Source organism: Salarias fasciatus, chromosome 5 (assembly GCF_902148845.1).
Source record: "Salarias fasciatus chromosome 5, fSalaFa1.1, whole genome shotgun sequence".
NCBI classification, from domain to species: Eukaryota; Metazoa; Chordata; class Actinopteri; order Blenniiformes; family Blenniidae; genus Salarias; species Salarias fasciatus.
The window spans coordinates 11,296,882-11,313,843 of record NC_043749.1 but is presented as its reverse complement, the minus strand read 5'-3'; the positions used below and the strand labels follow the sequence as shown (position 1 = coordinate 11,313,843).

The 16,962-nt window shown below is 45.6% G+C and overlaps 2 protein-coding genes across 4 annotated transcripts in view; one reads left to right on the top strand and one right to left on the bottom strand.

Annotated features, from left to right (window-relative positions):
* Positions 1-4,950: 4,950 nt before the first annotated feature.
* Positions 4,951-16,962, bottom strand: part of ppfia4 (PTPRF interacting protein alpha 4) — a 57,911-nt gene continuing 45,899 nt past the window's right edge. For 2 of the 3 annotated variants that reach the window (XR_003931547.1, XR_003931548.1), the window contains 8 exons: positions 16,654-16,829; positions 16,331-16,428; positions 15,474-15,649; positions 13,405-13,473; positions 13,122-13,308; positions 12,905-13,002; positions 10,339-11,435; positions 4,951-4,969 (listed from right to left, as the gene is read on the bottom strand). Coding sequence is in view for 1 of the 3 variants with exons in the window: in XM_030092534.1 (XP_029948394.1) it covers positions 12,944-13,002; positions 13,122-13,308; positions 13,405-13,473; positions 15,474-15,649; positions 16,331-16,428; positions 16,654-16,829 (765 nt within the window). In the remaining 2 variants the exon portion in view is untranslated. Of the gene's footprint in view, positions 4,970-9,782; positions 11,436-12,904; positions 13,003-13,121; positions 13,309-13,404; positions 13,474-15,473; positions 15,650-16,330; positions 16,429-16,653; positions 16,830-16,962 lie in introns of those variants that run through there. The other variant, XM_030092534.1, reaches the window with a different exon arrangement.
* On the top strand, positions 7,199-8,677 carry myog (myogenin). Its single transcript, XM_030092548.1, has 3 exons — positions 7,199-7,750; positions 8,332-8,431; positions 8,531-8,677. Exons 1-3 carry the CDS (start codon positions 7,217-7,219, stop codon positions 8,647-8,649), a joined length of 753 nt encoding a protein of 250 aa, XP_029948408.1. The 5' UTR covers positions 7,199-7,216; the 3' UTR covers positions 8,650-8,677.

Sequence of the window (16,962 nt, the reverse complement as noted above, 5' to 3'; positions counted from 1 at the left end):
TGTTGCCGTCCTGCCTGTGTTTGTGAATCACAGCGTTACATGCTTGTGGCACCACGGTGAAAAGCCTCCTCTGGCTCTGAAACTGATCCCAGAGCAGCATATTGCTTTGCCCGCGGCGTCGGGTGCGTCACAGGAGCGTGGAGACGGAGAACGCCACCACACCTCCAGTGACATGGCACCCACAGCCTGGCAGCTCCAGATCGGCACGGTCCAGGGAGTGGTGGGGGATCTGCATGTTTCCATGGCGACCGAACCTCCATCCCAACATCCCAGAATAACATAACACATTCTCTCTTTATCCTGGATGGCGTATGCAATACTTCCTAGAGGGAAAATAGTTATTGCCCCCATTCCAGTGAGCGTTTTATTAGCTTACAGCTCCCACTGCTGCTAAACTTAATTTCTTTTTTGGATCTTGTAAATGTGACGATGAGTTATTGATATGTAGAATATATTTTCGTCCTGCTCTTCTTTTTTGTGTGTCCTTCATCTTCGTATCTCTGCAAGCCTCAGCCTGTTTACCCTCAGTGGCTTTCTTTTGGTTGCGAGTCTAAATATCTGAAACTGTATCTGTGTGGCCAGGACCTTTCCTTTCTCACCTCACCTCCGAGCTGACACACACACACACACACACACACACACACACACACACACACACACACACACACACACACACACACACACACACATTCCCTCTGTTGTGTCTGACTATTTGGTCGCTGCAGAAACCAGGTCGCTAAATTTGTCCCAGCGCTGACATGGGAGAAGGTCATTGGAGCCAGAGGAAAAACAATGACAAGAAGATGGAAGGAGGCACGGAGGCAGAGAGTTTGAAATAAATGTAAATCTGAAAAGGAAATTGAGACCGACAGATTTAAGTTATTGTTGAAACTCTCCAGAGCTCATCTTTTATTATGCCTCCAACAGAAAACCAGATTTAGAAGAGAGGATACAGGAAAGTGGGACTGACAGCGATCAGGACACAGTTTCCATTCGGCCTTTATTCAGAAGACTCCAAAGAGCATCCGGCAAACCGCTCACAGTATAGCCATCAGAGGGTATTAAGATTTGTTTTAATAGACATGCTATGCTGGTTGTGGTTTGCACTTCTTAACGGTCAAGGTGTAAATTGCTTTCCAATTAAAGTGCAGATATTTTAGCGCTGCGCTGGTGAATACCTCTCTGGTAAACAAAAGTAAACCATCCCCCTCAAGATGTCTAATTTGAGTTTAGATGCAGCCTCTGGCATTAGCTGGGATAAATATCGGGTAAGTAATCTGGCTGTTTGTATCAGTGGAACACAGGTTATTTGCAGTGAATAACTTTGGGGATACCATGTGCTGCGCAGCATGCTTAGTGGGAAGTGGGTTATGTATGTGGGTATGTATGTATGTGTGTGTTTGTCTGCGTGCGCTGGAGCCTTGCAGTGAGTGGGATGCCAGGGAAGGGAAGGGCAGCGGATGGCTCAGGGGCTCAGTCCATTCCTGTGATTTAACATGACACCACTTGCACTAAGACTGCGACAGCTGCATATGCACATGCCGGCCATTCTGTTTGTTGTAGGGGATTACTCTGTGATAAAAGCCCCAGTGAGCAGCGGCACGGCCCGGCTACACAACTACTGTTTCCCCCCTCGGACTTGGAAAGCTTTCTCCAGGCCTCTGGAGCCCTGTGAAAACACAGGTGGGGCACTTCATTCTGAGCAGGAATGAATGGGAGTATTCTCCTGGCGATTAGCCGGGCTGTAGTAGCGTCGCATCACCTTCAGAAATCAGTCAAATGGCGCAGCTCTGCGGCTTATGTAAGGTCCGTTACTCAACAGGAAGGGCGAGCCACAGCAGGACAGTGCTCAGGAGCCACTTTTACTTTAGAAAGCTCGATTGCTTTGCATGTGCCAGATGAGACAGGGAAATATAGATGATCACGTTTCACTGTTCATGTTGTACGGTCCGTAAACAATCGGTGTAATTCGGAGAGCAAGATCACGATCTGCTGTCAAAGGAGTCAGTAATGGACATGCCGTTATCATGGCGACAGAAAGGAAGCGGCCTCCAAGACAGCGGACCTGGGCATCTGTTGCTATCGCTATGGTAACCATGCTCTCCACTAAAAGCACTTAATTCGTACACAATATCGCAATATGACCAGAGATCCTACATTTCTTTCCACATCAACCACAGAAGCAAACAACTGAGGCCAACTCATGAGGCCTCATACATTTTCATTTCATTTATCTTTTTCCTTTGTGTTGTTTTATGAATGTTATTTTGAAATGCGACAAGAATCTGAGATGTACATTCATTGCATTACACACCCGCCCAAGCGGCAGCACCCAAACTATGGCATTCAGTCTGCACACAAAACTAAAGTGAAGAATTTCTTCTCTGCATTGCATTGACAACAGAGTATCTTTAGATGTGTGAAATGTGCACTGTTTTGAAGAAAAGTAATAATACATTAAAAACTATTTGTGCACCAGTCGCAGAGAGGTACTCTTGCCTTCACTTTCAAACATACGGTATTCTATACTTAGCCCTTCTCACCAAGTATCTTCTGGTTTCTTCCCACAGCCCTAAAACATGCATGTCAGGTGAACTGATGACCTTAAATGGTCGGTAGGTGTGAATGTGTTTGTGTGAGGTTGAGTCGCTCCGCCTGTGATGGACCGCTGACCTTTCTGGTGTGTATCTCTGCCTTCAGCCGCTGCTGGCTGGGATTGGCTCCAGATCTCCTGCAGCCCTGAACAGGATGAAGGTGGATGGGTGAATGTTTTTTCTTGTTTTTGTCAACAGTGGTTTTCTCTCCTGTGGTTGACGTCCCGACTCTTCTGACGGCGTTCCTCCAGTGTTTGCATGTTCTCCCTGTCTGGATACCTAGGTCTCCACCCACAGCTCAGTGGGTGTTGGTGTGAATGAATGTTGATGTGGTTTTGTGCTTTACCCTATGATTCACTCTGGACCTGTCCAGAGTGTCTCCAGCCTTTACCCATGGTCCTCTGGGACTGGCTGTGTGACACAGTGGTGTAAAAGATTTATGGATTCGGTCTTGACATCGATATATTCTATTTTGAAAACAGGAAAAAGGCCTTCAATCAAATTATTCTCTGTGTGAGGCAAGTGGTGTTCCTGTCTAGGTTTGAAAAGATGTTTAAGTGACCAGTCTCATTTATTTTATCTGAAATGTTCATCACTGAAGAAGCAAATTAATTTTTTTGGCCCCCCTGTCGGAGAAATGATTAATAATTCATCAGAATTATTAATCCTGATGAATTATTATTCCATCACACCCTGGTTATATATGTGCTGAGCAAATCAAATTCACATCTTCAATAAAATATTCATCAATTAATCTTTCATCCCTGCTTCACGCAGATTAGGATTAGAGCTGACTGACAGCTCCAGGTTACACACCGGACAGGTCGGCAGCTTAACGCAAAGCTGACACAGAGGGACACGCCAACACTTCTACAACCAGTGACCATTTAACAACCATGTTATTGAACTATGAAGAGAAAAACAGTGCATGATGCTCAAGCAAGAAAATGCAAACTCCACCTCGTAGATAGTGAGCAGAAATGACTCCACCTCCGCCTGTAAATCTTTGATTTTCCTCAAAATCTTCCATGTTTCATACCTTTGTCACACTCAATCCCATTCTGGGCCGTGGGGAGCTGGAACGCATCCCAGCTGACTCAGGCCGAAGGCGAGGTCCACCCAGGACAGGCCACACACACACACACACACACACACACACACACACACACACACACACACACACACACACACACTCATGTTAACACCTACAGGCAATTTAGAGTCACCAGTTCACCTCCAACATATGTTTTGAACTGTGGGAGGAAAACAGAATCCTTGGAAAATACATGCGCGCACACACACACACACACACACACACACACACACACACACACACACACACACGTATGAGTTTTAACCCCTACACCTGAATCAAACATTAACAAAATCATGTCCTCAGAAGACATTCGCTTGAACGATCTGTTGCTGTATTATATATGTTACAATATATCTGACTGGAAGGAAGTTTATCCGCCTTTAATCGGCGTTCCTTCATTGTTGTTTATCTTTTACTCCTCTTACATATCAGAGATTTCCCGGCTGCTCTCAGATGACAGTTCTCCAGGTCAGCGATGATCTTGAGGCTAACCTGGGGTGAGGAGGACTGATCCCGCCCCTCCTCCCCCCGCGCTCAGCTGTCCCGCAATGTGCTGCTGCTTGTCACTGAGGAGAAGTGGAACAGTGCTGCCAGTGATGGGACGATCCCTGCAACGCACGCACACAAACATGCACACGTGGGGAACCATGCATACTTTCAAGTTGACACATCATTTTATAAGAAAACATCATTTTCTTTTGTTTTTTTTCCCTAAACATCTAAATGTGATTTCTTATTTCAATAAATCACAACAAAATTGTTAACTTTGTGTATAAACAGTAAATATGGAAATACAGTAAAGAGGTCTTACTGTCATTATGGCATCAAATATATTAGAAACTGATTAATCATTGAATTAAAAAGTTTGTCTTAAAAATGTTCAGTGACTTTATCGACACCAGGATTAATCCCTTCCCATTCCCGGGGGTCTCTGTATTCTCATCAACCACAATGTTAACAAACGCCTAAACATTGTCTTCTTTCTGGGAGTGGAGTGTAAAAACACATTCAGTCTCTCTCTCATACAAACTGCAGAGGTCTAATTAAACACATAATCAAGAAAATGTATGAACTACTGGATGATGGAACATCAAAAACACAAACACTGACTGTCGCTTCTGCAGGACTCAACTCACCGCTCTTGTTTACATTAAATGACTCGACTGAATTCAGGATGAAAGATAATGTTTTGTGCAGTTTGTCTGCAAGTAAACACTGTCACTTCCTGTGTATTTCATTCGAAACTTTCACTTCAGAAATGCACACACGCACGCACGCACTGCTCTCTGCTTCTGCTGACAATAGGTTAAGATGACAGAAGGCTATGAGTGACTCTGACACACTGCAGGCCCCCCTCCCCGCTGCGCCCCTCGGTCCAACACAGGCGTCTTTGTCCTCACTCGGCCATCAGTGACTATCCATCACAGACTAACCTGACAGCCCACCGAAGCCCCGTGCCAAGCGACCACTGCGCACCCCGTCTCAACCCCAGACCTAAGCCCAAAGCCCAGGAGAGGGCCGCAGCCCTGCAGCCAGGCCTGCCGCGCCACCGTCAAGCATTTAGCGCCGAATCTCAAGCTCCATCGTCACTTCATTGTTCAACAAGGTCAATTATTTGAAATATTTTAAAACTTCACTTTTTAAAACTGCAGTGTAACTGTAGCCTTGTGGCTGGTGTCTTAAAACACATGAAATACCTGGAAAAGGAACATTGATTCAATGAAGAATCCAGCTTTTTCCATTAGCACGATAACAATGGAGCAAAAATATTCTATTTCCACTTTGAAACAGCGTATTTTAACAGTAGATGACCTCAGATTAAACTGAAGTATAGAAACTCGGTATGATAAACACAAATTTTAGAAGTTCTGCTCATTGCTGAGCGGGAGCCGATCCCAGCCTACCGAGGGTGACAGCAGGACACACCCTGAACCCTTCTGCTCAGTGGGAACTTCTGTGTATTGATCAGAGATCATGTATACATGATGTGTTGAGCTCACTTGGATGTCTGAAATTTCTCACTTACCAACCAGTGCAGAATATCTGCTATCGTAACAGAAAATTAGATGAATGTGTACCCGCCGTGTCATAATGTGTGAAAAATGGTCATATTATTGATATCATTTCACTGTGTCTTGATGGAAAGTGCAAAAAGAATAGAAACACATTCAAAAAAGGTCAGATTGCGGTATGTGCTAGACTGGATGTTAGTGTTATTGGTGCCATCAGCCACTCCGTCCCACTCCGATTTTAATGTTTCATTTGACCTTTATTTTACCAGGAACTTGCTTGAGAACAAATGATGGCAAAAATGGCAGCGTTTTATCAACTGTGGTCACAAAACCAACCATTTCTCCTTTCTTCAGCTGTAATTTCTCCCGTGAATCAGTCTGCGATGAACCCATGTTAGCGACACAGGATACACAGAAATGTAACACATCTCACGCCATGCTGACCATTCCAGGCCGGCTCTCCTCTGACGGTGTGTTGTTGGGTGTGTGTTTTGGCTCTCCGTCCACGCTGGCGGAAGCCGCTTTGAATTAGCCGGTGAGCTATGAGGTGAGACATGTCCTGGAAGGATTTGCACCCGGCGGCGAGCCCTAACACCGCGACCGGCCGGAAGAGGTCGGGATGCGTTGTTGTCCCTCAACTTGGAAGAGTAACGCGAGCCAGTGTCAGCCCGGGGATGCTGTACGGACTTGCCTGCTTCTGAGCACGTTATAGCTCAGAGCGTCACTTGCGTCATGCTGTGCAATCGTCTTATGGGTGAAGTCAGGAGCTGTGAATGTGGTCAGTGCCACAGGGTTTCATGTCTCTTCATTTTTTCTACATGCAGTGTATTGATGTATGATATCGCATCAGCATACACTGATTTAACTTCGTCCTAATCTAAAGTGAGTAAACATCAATCTCCGGTCCCGTCGGAACTTAAAGCGGAGCGAGTTTCTGTCTCCGGCTCCCGGTGGAAGTGACAGCTGCCTCCAAACCGTCCCCTCCGCCCCTCATGCTCGGTGTCACGGAGGGGGACGCGAGTCGGGGATTAGTTCATTAAGATGAACATCTTTGATGTGAGGTTATCTCTCCCATTTCCACAGCAACTCGATCATATCCTGGCCTCTTAAGATGCACATGAGCTCCAAAGCCCGCAGAAGGGCACACACGCGCACACACAAATGGGCCTTAAAGCCCTAGAGAGCAGAGCCCAACAGAGATGTGAAGTGTAGATGTGCAGCAACAGCTAAACGTCGTGTCAGGTTTCTGGGGGCTCGTGCTAATTTTAACCCTGTGATCCTGCAGCAGGCAGAGGGGTTTAAATGCCAGCCTACAGTTGCTCCACACCAGTTGTTCTCCACACGTCTTCCACTCATCACAAACTCAGGCCGGGTTAGAAGACAAGCTCACACACGTAACACTCCAGCACACGCTCCAGACGCAAGGACCGAAGACACGCTCACCGGCGAGCAGCTCCGGAGGAAACGGGAATCTTTGGCCCCCTTTTGACATTCAGACCGCGGCATCGTCCAGCATGGAGCTTTTCGAGACCAACCCGTACTTCTTCCCCGACCAGCGCTTCTACGAAGGAGGAGACACCTACTTCCCCTCTCGTCTGCCCGGGGCGTACGACCAACCCGGCTACCAGGACAGGAACTCCATGATGGGCTTGTGCGGGAATCTGTCGGGGGCCGTCGGGGTCGGAGTGACGGGCGCGGAGGACAAAGCCTCTCCGTCCAGCCTGTCGCCTCACGCCGAGCCCCACTGCCCGGGCCAGTGCCTGCCCTGGGCCTGCAAGCTGTGCAAGAGGAAGACGGTGACCATGGACCGCCGGCGAGCGGCCACGCTGAGGGAGAAGAGGCGTCTGAAGAAGGTGAACGAGGCCTTCGACGCGCTGAAGAGGAGCACCCTGATGAACCCCAATCAAAGGCTGCCCAAGGTGGAGATCTTGCGGAGTGCCATCCAGTACATCGAGAGACTGCAGGCCCTGGTGTCTTCCCTCAACCAGCAGGACAGCGAGACCGGACAGCAGGGACTGCACTACCGACCCAGCACCGGCCAGCCAAGAGTGAGTGAGACAGAGAGCGAGGATGGGGGGGTAGAGGAGAGGTGAAGGCAGCAAGAGAAGAGCCAAAAGGCAAAGAAAACAGGAGTAGAAATGCTGACAGGAGTAGAAAAGTACAGGTGCGAACTTCAAATTAAGATGTAAGGACATTTTTTTAAGAAATGTGTAACTTTGATGAACTGATAAACTCTTAAACCTGCTTTAAATTTGATCATTGAGGATAAGTGCTGAGGTCTTTTTAGGGAAATAAACCAGTGGTCCTGTTTGACATGAAAAAAGTTCAATTGCTGTTCTGTCAGAAGTTTTCACTATTGAGACACTGATCTGTTTGTATCTCTAAAACTAAAACATGTCAGATGAAACTCTACATGAAATCTACAGCTTTGTTTCTCCACATGTATTTTCTGAGGGAAATCTCGTCAGGTTGTCCTCCGATGCCGCAGCATGCGCTGCTGGTATGCGAGTGTGCGGTGTGAAACGGTGCCACAGTGTGTGCCGTGTTTCTGGGAGAGGTCTGGGTGGCGTGCCGTATCACCCCAGGGTGACTGACAGCGACTTCTGTGTGTGCATCTCTATGGTAACAGGTGTCGTCATCAAGCGAGCCCAGTTCGGGCAGCACCTGCTGCAGCAGCCCGGAGTGGAGCAGCACCCCAGAGCAGTGCACGCAGAGCTACAGCAGCGAGGGTGAGCACACACACACACACTCACACACACACACACACACACACACACACACACACACATACACACAGATACTAAGAGTGTGACTGGGTCTGTTTGCAGATCTGCTGAGTGCCGCTGACTCTCCGGACCAGGGGAACATGCGCGCCCTGACCTCCATCGTGGACGGCATCACTGCAGCCGACGGGCCCGTGGCCTTTCCTGTGGACATTCCCAAATAGACTCTCCAACCGGCGGACCCGTAGGTGCACAGAGAGCCACGTACAAACACAAAATGAAGTGACGATTTGCATTGGAGACCGGGAACCATTTCTAAAATATTCATAATTTTGTGCATCTACTGATCTGAATGTTATTCGTCTCATGCTAAATTTTGAAATTTGTAAAGGTGATCGTTATTGTAACTCTGCTCATCTAAGGGTCTGCATACCACATCAAATTCCTCACGTTCACAATAAGGCCTTATTCCCTTCACATCCTGCCTTATCCTGCGGTCCAGAGGTGTGTTTCAGAGCCGTAGAAGCTCCGTCAAAGTAGAGATTTACTGCATGATCCCAACACTTAGTTATTAGAGTGGATCTCCGTTAGGCTCAACTCCACGCTCACAGATCCACAGAGGAATGATCAAACCTGTTTTTTTCTTAAGTTAAGTTTTCCTCTTTTGAAAACCTTTCCCTGATCTTTCATTCTTTTCGTGTGAGTTTTTATTGCTTAAAAAAAACGAGTTTATTTGTGGGGCCAATATGTACCATGGCAGTTTTGACCAAGATCTGCTTAATTTAAACTGGTTACTGAATGCTAGTGATGTAAATACGTTCCCTTTTTTTACAGAGTGGTTTTGCCATTGTTATTTTTTATTTTTTTGCTAATTTATTTTTGACTTTTATAACTAAGATTGTTGTGTATTTTTAGAAAAGTGATATTTTCTGTTTAATTTCCTTAATTAAAGATGATTTTCAATACACTGTCTTTTCTGCGATTAACAATATAGACTTTCACACTGTGGGCATGTTAGAATTAATCAGAAAAAGCAAGATGCTTGACCGTGAACCTAATTATGCTGGTGATGGTGACAGTTTATCCGCGTTATATAAACCGTGACAATGATCTGGACATATTTTATGGTGTCCACGGGACAGTTTAAGATATTTTTCAGACTGTAGAAACACAATCAACATGTCTGTCATGCACTACTACAGTGTGATCTCCACTTTGCTGAACACACTGAACTCATGTTATTTGCATTCGGCGTGAATATTCATGACAGAAACAACAGTGAATAATTATTGACTCAGAAAATCCACACGGGGTTCGTACTAAACTTCAGATTATAAGAAAAACACAGCAGTCGAAATCTTTAAAAAACAGCTTTACTCATGTCTATATAGTGTCATAAATACAGTACACTTTTTTTTTTTTTTTAAATAGCCAAATAATAAAATCTTGATTTGTCAGCATTGTTTCACACCTGGAATAAAGACACAGTACTCATAGCTGCCACATAGCACGTTACACCTTTTAGACACCTTGGAAAAACTGTCAAATAAAAAAAGAAAGATTGTACACCCATTCCAGCACTTCACTGGTTCATATGCTGTGTTCTCATTTACACGAGGAGTTTCTCAGCCAAGAGTACTGACTGCTCGATAGCACGTCTCCATGGCAACTCAACGGGAGGCGACGGGACGAGATCAGCCGAGTCTGTCACCGAGAGCAGTTCCGTCGCGGGTATCATCGGCTGATGTTGAGCAGCAGTTTACAGTTTGATTCGAGAGAGAAGTTAAGGAGTCAACAGAAAGGAGCTACGGTGTTCACACGATCATTCACAGAGAAAACGTCATGGTCACATGGCTGGGGTCGGCCTCTGGCACTCACACACAGCTTCTCCACGAGTCTCCAGCACTTCAGACCGCTCCGATCATTCACACGCACGCACGCGCGCACACGCCGTAACAAAGGATTCTCTCTATTCTAGGCTACATAGTGTCATACAGAAGGCGAGAGAGGTGGAGAGAGGAGAGGTAACAGCTACATCGTGTCAAAAGAGGAGGAGGAGGAAGGAGGAAGGAGGAAGGAGGAGGAAAGAACGGGAGAAGAGGCAAAGAGAGAAGTCTGAAATTGGACCCATGAACCTGTAAAGAGTCCTTGTAGAAACACTCACTTCCCCTAGCAGGTCTCTCCCACCAACAGTTCACACACTGACAGCATACAGCAAAAGACACACGAAGGTCCGACGCAGAGAGCAAGAGAAAGAAAGAGAAAGAGAGAGAGAAAGAACAGTCACTATTGAATACAGGGCATTGGGTTTCATACAGTAATGATGTTATATTGTTTTCCATATATATTTCCAATATATATATATATATATATATTTATATATATAATATTTCTATAAAAAACATAAGTCATTCATTTTATGTACAGAGACGATAAATACCTTGCATAACCGGTAGAGGGGTAATGTGCGGAGGGATCTGCCTTTTATACAAGTATTCATCATTCCCAAGTAAAAACCAATGGCTGGTCATCATCATCATCATCATCATCATCATCATCATCATCATCATCATCGTCATCATCAATCCTCCGCTGCATCGTCACCGAGGACGTGATGACACAGGGAGATTGGTTTGAACTTGGCCATGTCGAGACCATTAGAACCAGTACAAGAACCCACAGCTGAGACCAGGGGAGCAGGAGCACAACACCACAACAACAAGGCTACTGGGAGCACTGGGGTAAACCGGGAGAGACCAGGAAGAGCCTCCTTTACAGCAGCGAGCGCAGACAATGAGCACCCTCGAGAGTTCAAAGGTCAGAGTTGGCCTCTGTATTGCACGTGTCCGTAGGAGAGGTGTGAGAGGTGAAGAGTGGGAGGAAAGGCCGGGCAGCGGGGGGGAGGGTGAAGCGCCCCCCACCCCCGAGGCACCCAGGTCCCCCTCTCCAGATTTGGCATATCACTCTCAAAAGGCCGCAAGCATATGTCCATACAGGTAATGAGAATGCACTGAAAAAGACAGGAAGAGACAAACGTCAGGACTGTGCCAAAGAACAAAAACCCAAACAAAATAATAATAATAAAAAAAAATCCTACTATATCTGATAAAAAAAATGTAAAAAAACCATTAAGAAGTTCAAGATTTCACCCAAAATTCATTCCATGTTTAGAAAACTAGTGGTGAAAACACACCTTTTTAATCTGGCTTTTAATTGACCTTTTATACTTCTTATCTCCATCATTTTTATTTTTGGTCATTTTAATTTTTAATATACTTATCCTATTTATTCATTCTATTTTTACTATGTACTTTTAATTTATTTTATTTTCTATTTTATAATCTTATCTTACTTTTTAATTTTTTTTTTTTATTATTAGCTTTGTATCATGTCTTTTTAACATCTGTTTAACTCCAGTGTTTCCTCAGGGGGGTCCTTCACACCGGGAGTTGGTCCCGGTCCTCTGCTGGGGTTGCTGCGCTCGAGTCCTCTGGTCCTGGCTGGCCTGGGGGTCTCCACACCTTGGTGTGCGGGATCCCGTTGGTCTGACGGGGTCGGGGGTTGAGCGCTGGTGCCCCAGTACTAATGACCTTCGCCTTCTCCTGGTGTGAACGGCCCCACTGGTAGTGTTTTCCCATGATGCTTAGTGCCATGCCATGTCTCCTCTGCCTTGCTATGGGCATAAATTGGGTGTATGTGTGTGTGTGCGTGCATGTGTGTGTGTGTTTTTGTGTATGTGTGTGCGTGTGCGTGTGGTGTACACTTATTGATGGTGCGGCTTTTATTCTTTTTTTTTTTTTTTTTTTTTTTTTACTGTTAAGCACTTTGCGTTGTTTTTATTATCATGAAAAGTGCTATACAAATAAATAAAGTTTGAAGTTTGAAGTTTAGGGTACAGTAAAGAGAGAAAAGACCAACCAGAAGAACCTGGACAAGGTGCAGGCTGATCCGGCCGGGAATGGCTATTAGAAACTTCAGTTGAGAATAATGCAACAATCCACCCATTCATAATCATTTATTGAATCAGTGTTTTGTTAGTAAAAACTGTGCTGCGTCACAGTGGTGCAGTGATTAGCACCATCGCCTCGCAGCACTTCGGCAGAAGGTTTGAATCAGTGAGACTGGGGATGCTTCACGAAGGAATACACTCTGACAAAAAGCTGAATTTTCATTAGAAATGCAAAAAGTTCACAGTTCAGTGATATTATATCATGGAAGTGTGTTTTTCTCATCTCAATTTATTGAAACAAAACAAAAAAATGGCTCATCTGGTGACAGCAGTGCAGAGTGCTCTGCTTGATACCTCCAACGTGGTTGGCGGCCATCTTTTTTGCTCATGGTGAACTTTAACTGATAGAACAGCACTGAGGCCCACTACTCCCTTGTCCGGTGTAAATAGTCTCTGGCCCATGTAAAACAATGGCGCCTGGGCCTGATGGTGTGATGTGGTACTCTTGCAGGTCGTCTAGTAAAACTCACCTGTTAGCATTAGCGCTCCTGTTAGTAAGCTGAGTGTAGTTAGCATGAGTACGTCCGCACGGCCGAGGGGTCAAGTCTCGGAGGCGCTGGGGGAGGAACTGAGGAGGAGGCGGCGCAGTGGGTTTTTAGGCACGGAGAGAACACAACATGCTGTTAGTCAGAGAAACACACAGAAAATGACACAAGCTTAAGTAGCTGGACTCAGACAGAAACACACCTTCAGGCTGAAGCTGTTTCCTGGATGCCAGATTCATAGAGGGCGGCATGGACATGGACGGCATGCGGAAGCCGGCGGGCAGCGTTTCCATGGAGCCCGCCATCATGCCCAAGCCCGCCCCCCCTTCGCGAGCTCGAAACCTCTTACGCCACGACGGAGAGCGTCGAAACGACTTATCATCTCCACTCTGCGGAAACAAAGAAGTGCAAAGGCACACAGGTTTGTTTGTTTGATCAAATTTCTGGTAATGAGAAAGGCACAAAGTAGCAGCTTCAGTAGTTACCTCCTCTAATCGGCGGTCCGTCCCCAAGGCCAGCAGATTGTTGAACTCCCTCTCCAGAACCTGCCGGGCCTGTAAAACAAACAGCCTGTGAGCTGAAAGTGGTGGAAATAAATCAACAAGAGCTGATGCTAACCCTAATATCTGTTAATCAAAAGAAAAAAACACCCTCTCTTAAACCTGTTTTTTGTTGTTCGTCTTCCAGAAACAATCACCTGCAAATGTGAAACTGCAGGGACGGAATCTGTGATCAGGGAGTTATTTAAAGTGCGTCCTGGCCGCATGAGGAAATCAGAGCACTTTTGATCTGAGAGCAACCGCTTCAGAAACTGAGGCCGAATGAAATGTTGGCAGGCGACAGCGGTAAATGCTGACTTCACACACCGCGTCACTAAAAAGTAAATCAGCAGCGCTCATAAAAACAAATAGAGACATAACAGCAACAAACTGTTGGAGGACGGACTGCGAAGGAAATGCCAGAAAGTCCACACCTTCACTGCACTAGATAGTAACAACATAAAACCATGCAGCATGTGCACTGCATTGCATAATTAATGAGCATTATATTTCTCAAAGCTTACAAAAGTAAGTAACATTTAGTGAATCTATGGCAAGGAAAACACATTCTAGGTATTTCCAAATTAGTACTGAAACCGTTTAATAGTAGTACATTTAGCTAGCTTAGCTTAGCTCAATCTTTTTTCTAAATTTTTTTTTTACATTTGTTTTCCTGCCATTCTTGAAACAGGTAATGGAAATCTTTTTATTTGTACTTGCCAAAAAACAAAACAAAACGAAAAAAAAAAAAAAATCACTGATGAAATTTAAAAAAAAAAAAACGACTGAGAGAAAAGCTAGCATTAGTCAAATCAAATCAAGAACAGCTTATCACTGCCATGATATTACAGTGAAGGTGAGAAGATGAACTGCCACTTTTAACGACAAATATTGTTATTTATGAATTATATTAGTCATTCTAGTTTGTTACTATTGTTACACTAATGAGTTTTGAGGCGTATTTTATAATCTATAACAATTCCAGGAGGAAAAATGTCAGTTTATCAAACTATTTATAGCTTTGTCCACCAGTAGATTTTTCCCAATATTTCTCGTCAAACAAATAAGAAAAAAAAAATCTTGCATAGAAGAGGATTTCCCCTGACCCCTCAGACAGGAGGGGCGGCTGTTGTACTGAATATCATTATGCCTGCGACTCATAGGTTACTGAGTTTCTACATTAATGCAGGTTTTGCTGTTTTAATTAACACTTATTCATTATATATTTGTCTTGCAAGTGCAACAATAGAAAAAAAACCAAAACACCCACGTCATTAGTGTTAGCGAGCGGAAGTTCGCTGGTATTGGTGTCATTTAATACATTCGGAACAGCTGTTTGGAGGATTTCGCTGTTGAACATCAGCTCTGATAAAAAAAGGTCTCCTGTCGACCCCTCCCTGCTCTGTGAGGTCCAGGTGACTGGTGATCTTCTCACTCGTCTACTTTCTGTGCAGTCATTTATGCTGTGCTCTGTGATCTAACTTAACGTCGCTGAACAGGGAACCAGAGGGCAGTCAGGAAGCACTCATAGTTCACGTTAGGTTTCCAGTGAGGTGCTCCACTTACAGTGGACAAAAGTTTACTAACTAGGAGCTGGCTGTCCATAAATGGATCGTCCCCTGACGTCAGGGTCAGCAGAACAGCTTGATTCCTTTGTTTTTAATATCGTCAGAGTTATTTATTGCACTTAATTAATTTAGTGAAGAGCTGCGCTGATGGAGAGCTGACGTTGACCAGCTGTACCCGCCTCTGCAGTGCTCATTTAGCAGCGGGTAGTTTTACTAACTTTCATCAGAAGGGACAGTGAGTCATAACGCCCCCGCCGTCCTACTGCTGGGCGCCAAATGTGTCATTAATTGGAGGCTCATATTTGGCAGGGGCCATTATCTGAGACGTGAGCACAGATCTCTAAAAGCTCACTTTACACAGAATTCACCAGAATGCCAGGAAACCTAAATCGACCCATCTCCACTTGAATTCACTCGGTTCACTCGAGTTCAGAAGGCGGTTTCCACCTGTGTGTTCTGCATGGGGATCTGCAGGATGAGCGCCAGGCTGCTGTAGTCAAAGGTCTCGTCCAGAGAGACCAGCGCTCCGTGAACGCCGCTCTCCAGCAGGTTCCCGCTATACTCCCTCAGGCCGATGGACTGCACCCAGTGGATCACCTGCTCGTTGGTCCACACCAAAACATCTGAAAACAGGAGAGAGCAACTTAGATTTCTGTTTCCAAGGTGCGCAGGCTGTCAGCGTACGTCCCACCCAGAGGAAGCATCGTTTAGGCAGAGAAACAGAGAAAGGGAATGGGATAAAGAGGTAATGTACATAGTGTCAACCCGCTGATACACTCCCTTTGTTCATTTAAAACACAGCTGTCAGCCTGCTTTCCAACTTGGAACAGGCGGAGCGTGTGTGTGTGTGTATGCGTGTGGGTGTGTATATGTGTGTGTGTGTGTGTGTGTGTGTGTGTGTGTGTGTGTGTGTGTGTGTGTGTGTGTGTGTGTGTGTAAACGGGCAGGAATCTGATTTGACACGACAGCTGAGTCAAGTTCATGTGCTGAACTCAAGGTCAAAAGGGCGAGCAGGCTGGCCAGATCCAAGTGTGTTTATGTGTGTGTGTCAGTGTGTGTGTGCGTGTGTGTGTGTGTGGTGAGGGGCTCTTGGCAAGTGGAGCTTCAGATCATTGGATTGAAGGCCTGCATTGGTTGACTTTTTGACAGTTTAAGGAGCAGCTGTTTCACTGCTCACTCCAAACCGACAACATAAATGAAACCACTAGGGGGCAGCCTGGCCTGATGAGGCCACAATGTATGTATCTGTGTGTTGATGCTGCTCTTTTTTTTTTTTTTTGACTCTATATATGGGTAAAATGTACCTTTCATGTCATGTTGGCTGTCCTCCCTCCGACGCTCCAGGTCTTTTCTGTCGTAATTAAGTCTCTTCAAGCACATAATCCCGTACTGCAGACTAGCCCTGGTTACAAACCCACCCACACACACACACACACACACACACACACACACACACACACACACACACACACACACACACACACACACACACACACACACACACACACACATACACACACACATTTGCATCCTTAGCTTTCTCATCTCCAATGCTAATGCTTCCAGTTAGCAGATGAAAGAGCAGGCAGATCAAAAAGCGGCTGAGCTGTTGGACACGGCGGCGGACCTGTGGAAGCTGTCCACCATTTTCAGGTGGCTCCTCAGGTCCTTCTTGGTCAGATGGTCCAGCATGCGAGCGTCGACCAGACACTCCATGAAGTAGGAGCGGTACTGAGGCAGGCCGAGGCTGGGCAGCCACTCGTTTCCGATCCACTCATGATTCATGTCTCCATATGCCAAAGTCTACAGGGAGAAAAGGACGGTTTCACTGGCAGAAGAACACAAAGGACTTCCTGTTTAAGGATTACATGGTCATTAATGATAATAGATTTGAGTGCTTGGCCGTCAATATGCTGCCGGGTTTAAATAAATGTGT